Raw genomic sequence first — 11,599 nt, 5'->3', positions numbered from 1 at the left:
GATAACCGAAATATTGTAGCGAATTCGGGGGGGCAGTCCGGGATATCGTCGTCACAACCGGGACGCGAACCCGTGTCTCCCACACCGCAAGCGACAACATTAACCAGTCGACTAAAGGGTCCGACCCGTTAGTCAAGGACCAACGTGTCTACTTATCCATGCACGTTACACCACAACGATCAAGGTGCATCTTGGTCTTCCTCTTTTATTTGCTAGACCGTAGTAACATTACAAAACGACTGCGTTAAGCAGGCACGAAAACACATGAGTGACCCTCTTGCTCTGTCTTCTTCCAAGGGCGCGCACCAGAGTAGCGCGCGGACATTTATACAACATACACAACCAATAGACATAGAGGGTCAGAGGTCAAACATAAAATACATGTTACTGCAAATAAAAACATTTGCTTTCGTGTGTATCTCCATATACTCCAATGGGCTAATTGGTAGTTCAGGTGGTTGAGGGGTGGGAGCGTAATAGATTGATGTGTCTTGCGAATGAATGAGAATGAAACGTTGATGAATTCTGCTGACAATATTTTTTAGTTTTTATTTATTTTTTAAGTAGGACTTAAAAGATCCACAATTAGTCTTAAAGGAGCCTCGGGTTGAGTATCACTGCTCTAGGCCAATGTGTCCTCCATTGTTACGTCGTTTGACGAAACAAAGATTCACGGTCGGTCCGGTGCGCCCCCTGGATCATCGCATGTTCTAGGTATATCTAGTTACCACCAGTACCGTCCAGTTCACTCACGCTGACTCCAACTTCACTCACAACACTCGAAAGGTACCAGCGTCCTTCCCATTATGCCCGCCGCTACGTTTGCCACGCCTACCGCACCATAGCCACGCCCACCGCGCCTGAGAACCTCTCCGGCAACCCTTCTCTGTTTTCCCTTATTTCTTTGAAAGAGCAGCTTGACAGATCATGAAGTCAGCCCGATTTTGAAGAGCGCGCATGGCGCCGTCTACCAGTTGGTAGGCAATATGGCGCCCGTGTAGACAGTTGGCCAGACTCTCTCTGACCACACGGAGCTGACCACAAGACGGCACTGAGCACAACAGCGCTACATTGCCCCTGCTGGAACCGTCTGGTAACTACAACTACTCAGTGCTGCTGGTGTTAGGGTGACAGTGTTGTAGTCGAGTCAATAAACCTCGAGTCCGAGTCGAGTCTCGAGTCCCCAGTGTTCGAGTCCGAGTCATCAGTGCTCAAGTCCAAGTCGAGTCAGGATTCCACAAAAACAAGACTCGAGTCGGACTGGGGTGACATTGTCAACACAAAACATATGGAAACAGGAATTGCTGTTCTCAAACTGCTGCAGCTGACGACAAACATTTTAAACACAAGATAAAATATAACATGAAATGCTGGTAATGAACATTATTCCATCGGTCACATACTACCCCTCAACATTAATGTTCTCCTCAACATCATTACCTTTAACCTGAAGTGCTCGAATACCACCAACCATGTACAAAACACTGGTTTACAGACTGGAACTCCTTTGATACATTCAGTTCTTTTCAGTCACTTTCACAGTTTGGTTACAGACTGGAACTCTTCTGGTACATTCTTTCATATGGGTCAATACCCAGAGTCCTTCACCTTCTCTTTTGGGCTGTGTTACCTACAGCCTCCATTTAGCTACATACACTTAACACAGTCCAGCGATGTGTGGTGACTCGAGTGTGATAACAATGTTCCTGCCGTCCATGTCCACAGGGTTGCTGGTAGTAGTCTGGCTGCACAGTCTGTGTCCATGGCACCTTAAAGATTGTATGATGTGGCGGTGTCCTCAAACTGCAGCAAGCTGGTGAGCCAAGTCGATCACATGTGAAGACCTTAGGTCGTCTGTTCTGCTGAGGCCCCTACTCACTGGTCCTGCTGTGCTCACTTGGGACAGGTGAAAGGGCAGCCTCCTTCACAGGTAGGTCCTCAACATAACTGTCGTCTTGAATGGATGATTTATTTTGCTCAAACATCATCGTACATATTTCCAAAATGTAACCCCCTTCCAATGCCCCTTCTAATCTGAGAGGACAGAGTGTTACCCTCAGTGATGCTTAGCGCGGTGCCTCCACCTGGAGTGACTAGGAACACTACTATGTGTCTAACTGTCTCCCAGGATATAAAAGTGTGACAGGAATATATCTTCTATAACCCCACAAGGTGTTTTAGATAAACCACCTGACTCATAGAACTCAAACACAAAAGAATTGTGTTACTCAAAAATGACATGTATAGTAATTTACAAGATGGACTGTAATACAGTAAAATAATAACCCCATGACTCTTGTAATTAGAGAGGTGTTTTACCTATACAAGACACTGAATTGGTCTATAGTTAATCAACTCAAATCACTTCCAAAGTAAAGAAAAGAAACATGTTAACTCTCTAAACTTTGAAACCCTTTAAACACTGACCCCTTGAATATTATTTACATTATCCTAAAACATCAACCAGTAATTCCCAAAAATGAGTGCACCCAGTCAAATAAAATAAACTGGAGCTCTTTACTATAACTTAAACCCGAGATACTGGTAGGCCTACGTACGGTGGTGCGCTTGATGTGTTGTGGGAGCGACCCAATGAATTACAGAAGAGAGTTCCACGACAACGCAAGTGTGAATCCCGGTCAGTTCAAGAGCTCTGATGCAAATCAGCCCCTGCTCGCGACAGGCACAGACTCTGGCCCACACTTTGCACGCACTCTTCACGTGCAGTCTCGTTAGTGATTCAGTTCACCACGCATATATTTAACTCCGTTCCTATTTCGTGGAATAGAACAAAAACTTATGTCCGGAAAAAAAACAGGAATTGTGCACAACTACTACCAACAATGTTTGAAAGACTACCGTAAGGATGCCTGGAAATCAGTATAATACAATATTTAAAAAAAGAACTACAAACAATACGTTTGTACAGGCATGGGATTATAATCTTTGTAGAAATTAATAAAACATGTCAGATCATCATCTGTGAAACAAAAACGAGATGTTCATTCATTCATTCATTTATTCATTCATCATCAGCCGCTTCTCCAAGATCGGGTCAGGCTGGCAGCAAGCTAAGCAGGGCACTCCAGACGTCCCTCTCCCCGGCAACGCCCTCCAGCTCCTCCTGGGGAGAAAAACAAGATAACCTGGACAATACTGGGGAGTAAAACGTGATATCACGATAATTTAGAAATCAGGCATATCACTTAATACCATGAGGGAAAGGTACATGGAAACATTACCTGTGTGATCTCTAGGTTATCAAATGGACTTGAAGTGGTCCTCATCAATAGTTGAATAGATGAGACCTTCATGGAGGAGAAACTGCAAGGTCCTTCTGCATGAGAACAGGCAAAACTCAGCAGTTGAAGCATTTTGTTCTAACGTTTGGATGAAAATCAAAAATATCAGTGTTCAGCTAAGAGGATACCTGATGGATGTCCTGCTGAGGAACCCAAGCTCCATGCTCAAGTCCATGAAACTGATGCCATCTTGGAGGGAGCAACTCTTTATCACCATCCGTACCTTACAAAAGGCAAGAAAAAAAGTCAAATTCCAGTCCAACACATTTATGGAGCAGTTTTCATTTCTACTCCAGAGGAGCTAGTGGTGGGGGATTGCCAGTTGATGCTTATGGTAACATTGAATCCTCAGGGCAGCTGGTATTGACAGGTGATTGCTGAGCACTCCCCCCTTTTTCTCCCCAGCTGTATCCGGACAATTACCCCACTCTTCCGAGCCATCCTGGTCACCGCTCCACCCCTTCTGCCGATCCGAGAAGGGCTGCAAACTACCACGTCTCCTCCGATACATGTGGAGTCGCCAGCCGCTTCTTTTCACCTGAGAATGAGGAGTTTCACCAGGGGGACGGATCGCATGGGAGGATCACGCTATCCCCCTCCCGCCCGAACAGGTGCCCCGACCAAGCAGAGGAGGCGCTACTGCAGCAACCAGGACACATACCCACATCTGGCTCCCCACCCGCAGACACAAACAATTGGGTCTGTAGCGACGCCCGACCAAGCCGGAGGTAACACGGGGATTGGAACCAGCGATCCCCGTGTTGATAGGTAATGGAATAGACCACCACGCCACCCAGACCCCCCATTGCTGAGTCTCTTTGTGGTGTCTATTATGTAAGCAGAAGTGTCCTATCAAACTGAAACACAGGACTAACCTGCCTCTGGATGGTGGATAAACCATAAGCTGCCTTCTCCTCAGAATGACCATCAACACGTCTGTCACTGTTGACCGTTCCAGGTATATCCATCCTGTTGGTATGCATGTCACCCACCTAATAATAATACAAAAAAAAACATCAAGCATTTGTCAGTGATTTGTCAGTGATTTCACATAAGTAAAAGTTCAAAGGATTTCTTTTTAGATGAACACAGGCTCCAATACCCTGTCATGAGCATTTCTGGAACGCTGCATATGGGCTTGGACAACCTCCAACATGTGGGATGTGATTTCATTGAGATCCTTAACATGACGGACGTTCCCTGCCAGCAGTGATCTCTGTCCCTAATTCTCAGGGAAAATTACTCCATGTTATTAAAAAAACAAAGTACGACAGATTCTACTGTTGCACAATGTAGAATACAGGAACAAGGCCATATGATAATCATTTGAATAAACAAAAAAAACTACTGACGTACTCATATTTACTTAATACCTAAAATCTACCTTCATCTACCTGAATGTTCCTAAGACGTCCTATAACCTTCACATATTGTCCAAGGACAACTGAACTGCACGGCACACCTGGAGCCTGGTAGGAACAAAAAAAAAAGATTATTGACAAGGACGTTTGCAGTATTTCTCGACACATCTTTGTAGAAAGTACTCGCCTCTGAATTCACCCACTGTGTCACGTCTATAGGTGGACCAGTCATGTCATCCACAGAGTACTGGATTTTAACCTCCGAAGGAACACATCTTCTGACAACGCCCACTACAGATATCTATTTTAACACATACACACACACACACTCACACACACACTCACAAGTTCACACAACTTGATCTTAGCCATTGCACAGTTTAGGTTTGAGGTTTTTGTTCATTTCTTCCTACCTGGTTGAGCTCCAAGTCGCCAATACGGAAAGCACCATTGACTTCTGCAGTGGACAGGAGCTGAGACACTGTGCACGGCATCATCTGAAGTCGCCCTCTGTGCCAGGAACAAGTCATAAGTATCACGTTTTCCCATACAGTCCACACAGATGAAATATCAACTCATTTTCTAAACACCATCGATAGTCCATGAAATTAGTCAGTGCTCATCAGCAGCTAACACACCTTTCCCTTTCGTGGCCGCTCTGCCTGCTTTTGCCCACTTGTTGATCCTCTTTGTCCATTTCTGAGCACCTGTATCCTGTGTCAAAAAATCTTAAATGTTTTCTATTTCAACTACAGTTTGTGACAACACCACACGCCACTGAGCAAAACACAATGAAAATTTGAAGAAATATATAATAAACTAGTAGCTGCACATTTTCTCCTCTGGTCTTCTTAAACCTTACCTTGGTCCCAAATGACTACTTTCCACTTAACAGTCACACAAACCCCAGTATCACTCAGCGCATTTAAACCAGCGGTGGCTGGTGCTATTTTTTTATTTTTTTTGGGGGGGGGGCAGCAATTTACCTTGGTGCAGCACACCTGACAGCTGCTTTAATGTCCACAGAGTTATTAAGAAGGACAGTGTAGCCTATAGAGTTTATCAGGGTTCGTAGATGGTGGATGATTGACAGTCAAGACGAGGCGTCGTGGTGGGTGTGAAGATGATTGACGGTCATGAGAATTGTCCAATCACATTAGATCAAAAAACATTAAAACAATACCAATTCACCGCCAATAAAAGTGGGAGTGTCTGGGGCGCAAAGAACTAATCGCAAGATAGCTGAACAGCGAGCACACAACTTACAGTGGAAGTTCATCAGGAATGCCTGCTTTCAACAGGAATACACAGATTTCATGGAACAGCTTATTCAAAAGGGCTATGCAGTGCAGTTGTCCAATGAAGAATTGACACGGAAGGGAAAGTGTGGTATATACCGCACCATGCAGTATACCACCCAGTGAAACAGAAACTGAGACTTGTGTTCGACTGCGCTACACCCTATCAGGGCACATCCTTAAATGAGCAGCTTCTTCAAGGACCAGACATGACCAGTAGTCTTACTGGCGTTGTAATCCGATTCAGACTCCGTTGCAATCATGGCAGATGTGGAAGCAACGTTCCACCAGGTTAGAGAGCCTGATGAAGACTTTGATTTACTCAGTTTCCTTTGGTGGATCGGTGATGACTATAACCAAGCCTTGACTGAGCACAAAGTGACTGTACTGTTGTTTTGGGCTACGTCTTCATCTACCTGTGCCAGTTTTGCTCTAAGAAAGTGTGCTGAAGACCAGAGTAGGTAGTTCAAAGCTGAAGTAGTAGAGACAGTGTTGAAAAATTTGTACATGGATGACTGCCTGAAATCTGTTGCTACAGATGAAATAGCCATATCCATGTGTCAGGACAGGACGTGATCAAATTCTATCAGAAAGAGAAGTTCTCTGATGAGATTTTAGCTCTTCTCAAGGGACAAAATGTGAAGCGCAGTAGCCACTTGTAAAAGCTTAACCCTAAGGGTCCACGGTGGTGTAGCAGTCTGAGCATCGGCTTTGTGTCGATACAGTTGCCCACTGGGGACCGGGGTTCATACCCCGGTCTCGTCAGATCCGACTATGGCCGGACTCAACGAAGCACCAATAATTGGCAACGCTGTCTTCGGGAGGGGGGCGGAGTCGGCTTGTGTTCGTCACATGAATGCATCTCTGTGTGTCGGAAAAAGCAGTGGTTCGGCCTGGATTCGCCTTGTCATGAAAGTGGGGAGGCGTCTCCTTTGAGACTGCCAGCCGGAGAGATGCAGTTGGCGAACGCATGCAGTACGAGGGGGGATGTTTGAATTAAAATAGGGATCGATTGGCCACTAAATTGGGAGAAAAAGGGAAAAATCAGAAATAAATGTAAAAAAAAAGAAAAGTTGAACCCTGTGTTTCAAGATGGTCTGTTGCGAGTTGGTGGAAGGCTGTCGAGTGGCTATGCCAGAAAGTTGTAAGCAGCCTGTCATTCTGTCTAGAGACTTTCCCATTGTTGAAGTTCTACGACAGATCCATGAGGAAACTGGTCATGGAGGCCGCAATCATATGCTCTCCGAACTGCGGCAGAGATTTTGGATCCCTAGTGCCAACACAGCCATTCCAAAGGTTATCTCAAACTCCTGTTACATGCCGTCGCTTACATGGAACAGTTGGGAAACAACTAATGGATGATCTTCCGCGAGATCGGTTGATACCAGATGATACACCCTTCACCAGAGCTGGGATGGACTATTTTGGACCATTTGAGGTGAAACGTGGAAGAAGCCTCACAAAGAGATTTGGTGTTATATTCACTTGTTTAGCTGTTCGTGCAGTTTAGATTGAGCTTGCCTCATCATTGGACACAGACTCGTGCATAAACGCAGTCCAGCGCTTTATAGCAAGGAGGGGACAAGTGAAAGAGATTCGTTCAGATAATGAGACAAACTTTGTTGGGGACAATCGTGAGCTGAAGACAGCCATTGCTGACTGGAACGCCTCCAAATTTCAGCATTTGTTTCATCAATATGGGATTAAATGGACATTTAACCCTCCCACAGCTTCTCATCATGGCGGAGTGCGGGAGTGGTTAATAAAGATCAGTTGGAAAGGTGCTGAATTCCACTGTGAGAGAACAAGTCCTTGATGAAGAAAGCCTTCACACAGTCTTATGTGAGTCAATCATCAACAGCCGACCTATCACAAAGGCATCTAGTGACCCAAATGACTTGGAGGCACTGACGCCCAATCAGCTCCTGCTGCTGAAGGTGAAACCATCATTACCAACAGGATTATTTGACAAGGATGATCTCTACTCACGGCGTAGATGGAGGCAGGTACAATATGTGTCAGATTTGTTTTGGAAGAGATGGATAAAAGAGTACCTAACTCCACTCCAGAAGCGGCAACGATGGTCCACAGCATCAAGAAACTTTGCATAAGGCGATGTGGTTCTTCTGACGGATGACTGTGCTCCAAGAAATTCATGGATTATGGGAAAAGTCACTGAAGCAATTCCAGACAAGACGGGGCTTGTTCGCAGAGCTCGCATCAAGACAGAGACCAACATCTTGGACAGACCCATCACAAAGATCTGTCTCCTCATGGAATCTAAATGAGCAGGTGGTAAAGACAGCTCGCACGATGAGCCATGTGCTGGTAACCTCTGGCTCTCTCTCTCTGTTTCTTTTTTCTTTCAGAAAACGGACCTGTCAAGCTGACTGGCGAAATATTGGTCAGTGTGCTTACCAAGCCCTTCCTTTTCATATTTTGTAACATCAGATGTTTGATAATACAAATGCCTGTTCATTGTACGTATTGATGTAATTTGATATGAATTTGTTATGGATATGGTAATTGTTCTAGGCTTTAGAATTATCAGAACAAGTAGGGGCCGGTAATGTAGGAGCCAAATGTCTCCTAATGTTTAATATTTAATGGTTTAGTTAGTAATTTGAATAATTAGTTTAAATATTTACTTTTTACACATCGTATACTTTAGGTAACTGCTTTTTTATGTATGTATTAAGTTTGCTGTGTAGTCTTAGATAGGTGCATGTCACTTTAAGAACTGGAGAAGGGTGTTCCTGGGTTAACGTGCTCCGGAAGAGGAAGTAATCGGAAGGGGGCGTTGCCTAGAATGGAAGAGTGGAGCCACACGGTTTTTCTGACCGTGCATAGACTACGTGTATTCGTGCCTTGTGTATACGTGTATTAGGTCAGGTTAAAAGTTGTTATTTCTTGGATGCAGTTCAGTATTTCACTGTATGTCTTCAAGCAAGTTTAAATAAATACTTAAAACGCGAAGGAAGAATCATTCTTGGACCAAAGAGACAAGTGGAACATGTGTCAGCCATAAGGCTCTTCTCTTTTTTTTAGTTTATCAGGATAGCTATAGCAGCCCTTACAATAAATAATAATAATAAAATGCAAAGACAGGGTTTCCTTCCCTGTTTTAAAATATACAGCTGCAAAATACATCAACATGCAAATGAAAAATGATCTAAAATGGACTCTGTTAAATAAAAATAGACCCATCTCTCAGAATGCAAACCGCATTCAGTTTAAAAACTTTGTGGAAAAAAAGATACAGACCAGCCGCTCCCTGAATTCTACTAAAACTGCATATATTGGTATTTGAGTTTTAGATCAATTGCAACAAATAAATAAATAAAGCTATAGGATCTACCTAAAACGACCACGGGTGGTCAAAATGACCGCTCTTAACTTGCACGTGATCGTGCGCGTCATGTCACTATGACGTGTGTTGGTCGCGTCATGTCCTTTGCGAAGTTTCATTTGCATGTTGATATATTGTGTAGCAGCAGTATATTTTAAAACAGGGAAGGAAACACCGTCTTTACTTTTTATTTTGATCCGTTTAATCTGTTTTAATACAAGTTCTTGTGACATCTCACATGTGGCTTTGACTTGCAACTGAACATTTAGCCTACTACCGAGATTGACATGCAAGACTTTGTAAATGGTAAAGTGGGTACTAAGGGACAGATTAATGTATTTGAAGTGATGTTATATTTTGTGTTTTATGGGACGGAAAACAATAATACTTATGTAATTCAGCTTTCGGTTATTCTTGGTTAATTCCACATCCACAAAACTAAATGGTCTGGCTCCAAACCCTGCTTTCATCCACTTGTTGTTGAACTCCAGTAGTATGGCACCTTCACTGAAAATCAAGGTGTGTATAAAGACTTGTGATATTTTAAATCAAGTACATTTTATATGAACTCTGATAGGACTTAAAACGAGTCGACACTGAACTCCCCTTTTCTGTACAAATCCGTTTTGTTTTTCCTCTGTATGGTAATTGTATACCTGTTTATTGTAAATAAACTTTTTTTCTTTTTTTTGGGGGGGGGGGGGTTCGCTGCTCTGTCCTAGAAACACACTAGCGTTCCCCAGTACAGAGAAATGGTCTAAACTTGATTTGTGATTATTGCCAACATGTCTGGTAACAGCCGCCATTTCAGACGCACCATGAACCACCGAGGTGTTGCAGTGCTTACAGGCGTTGGACGGCGGCCATTTTAAATTGTTTGAAAAACGGTTTTAAAAGTTGTTAAAATGATAATTTTGGTGCCAGTTAGTTCCTTAACAGACATACTAACATATGTACTGCATTAATATCTCAACTGGGTATCTATCTTGACAGAATATAGTTTAAAAACAGCGGCGGTCAAAATGGCAAGAAACGTTTTAAGAACCTCGCCCCACCTCGTCTAGGTCGTCCGTCAGGACGCCCCACGTGTTAGAAACGGGTTATGTAGCGTCCCCAGAAGGCAGATGGTCGTACTCTTTTTTACTGATGTTTCATGTGTTTATTTAACAATCCACAACGTAAGAGCTGAGATGAAAAAACAGAAAATACTCTTAGATCTCTTATAAATAATAATATACAATCCAAACATCAACATAGAATTTTCTTTGCATTAATGGCTTTTCTTGAACAGTGCAGTAAATTAGGTCAGTTACATAGAAAAATAGCCTACAGTAGAACAAATACACAATCCTATCCCACTGAAAACAAGACAATATGACATACCTTGTTCTCTCTCTCCAACTGTGGGCTAACCAAAATAAGATGCAACTTCTCTTCCCACAATCTACAGAAAAATAAACTTCCAATGAGCATGCATGCTGCGCAGAGCAGTACCCAATGTAGAATGACGTTGCCTAGCCAGGCATTAGAAATCAGGTTTACTAGCAAAGAAATCACCACTCTCTAAAGAGTAACATTTGAGTTATATCCAGCAAAATATAGAACAGGTACAAAACGAAATCAATACCATCAGATTACAGAAAAAAGGCACAGTAAATACCTTGTAATCAATCCAGTAATAACGAGGGAAATTCTTCTTACAAGATTCAGAGAAACGTTCACATTTTCATTGAATGACGAAGGATTGCTGACAGAATCCCGCCTGATGTCTCTACTTCCGTTTGCGGTTTTCAAAATAAAAGTCACTCAAATCACAAACAACCAATGACACTAGAGGGTCATTTACAGGTTATGTATTTTACACAACAAACTATATCGATATAAACGGTACCGTCTCATTCTATATCTTGTCTGAAAATAACGCAAACAGAATATAACGTAAAAGGTCGATGTAGCACAGTGTCCGCTCTGTTTCCCCTACACACTACAAATCGGTTAGCATTTCATGACGTTAGCATCGTTAGCTAATTCGTCGCCGTTAGCATTACACAAAGTTAGCATCGTTAGCTTATCCGTCGTCATGTAATTAACTTCATTACTCCACAATACACGGATATAACATAATACTGATACTTCCCAGAGCACATATACACATTTAACACACCTCTGAACACCAACAGCTGATCTGAAGTGACACGTCGTCTACTTCTGCTTCTTCTTCTCTCATTATAATAGCTGATCGCAAACGCCTTTAACGTCCATACCGCCATCTACTGTACAAGAGTGGGT

At 43.1% G+C, this 11,599-nt stretch overlaps 1 protein-coding gene across 1 annotated transcript; it reads right to left on the bottom strand.

Annotated features, from left to right (window-relative positions):
- Window positions 1-3,261: 3,261 nt before the first annotated feature.
- On the bottom strand, window positions 3,262-5,360 carry LOC130128308 (replication protein A 32 kDa subunit-A-like). Its single transcript, XM_056297947.1, has 8 exons — window positions 5,302-5,360; window positions 5,077-5,173; window positions 4,851-4,964; window positions 4,697-4,771; window positions 4,405-4,524; window positions 4,178-4,294; window positions 3,431-3,525; window positions 3,262-3,337 (listed from the first exon to the last, which is right to left on the bottom strand). Exons 1-8 carry the CDS (start codon window positions 5,358-5,360, stop codon window positions 3,262-3,264), a joined length of 753 nt encoding a protein of 250 aa, XP_056153922.1.
- Window positions 5,361-11,599: the final 6,239 nt, after the last annotated feature.

Source organism: Lampris incognitus, chromosome 18 (assembly GCF_029633865.1).
Source record: "Lampris incognitus isolate fLamInc1 chromosome 18, fLamInc1.hap2, whole genome shotgun sequence".
Taxonomy (NCBI): domain Eukaryota; kingdom Metazoa; phylum Chordata; class Actinopteri; order Lampriformes; family Lampridae; genus Lampris; species Lampris incognitus.
This window is presented reverse-complemented; position numbering and strand designations above follow the sequence as displayed.

Coding starts and splice junctions, on each gene's coding strand:
- LOC130128308 (XM_056297947.1), bottom strand. CDS start 5,360: ATGGACAAAGAGGATCAACAAGTGGGCAAAAGCAGGCAGAGCGGCCAC. Junction 4,965..5,076: donor GCGACTTGGAGCTCAACCAG/GTAGGAAGAAAT, acceptor GTGTTAAAATAG/ATATCTGTAGTGGGCGTTGT. Junction 3,526..4,177: donor TATCCACCATCCAGAGGCAG/GTTAGTCCTGTG, acceptor GCCTTTTGTAAG/GTACGGATGGTGATAAAGAG.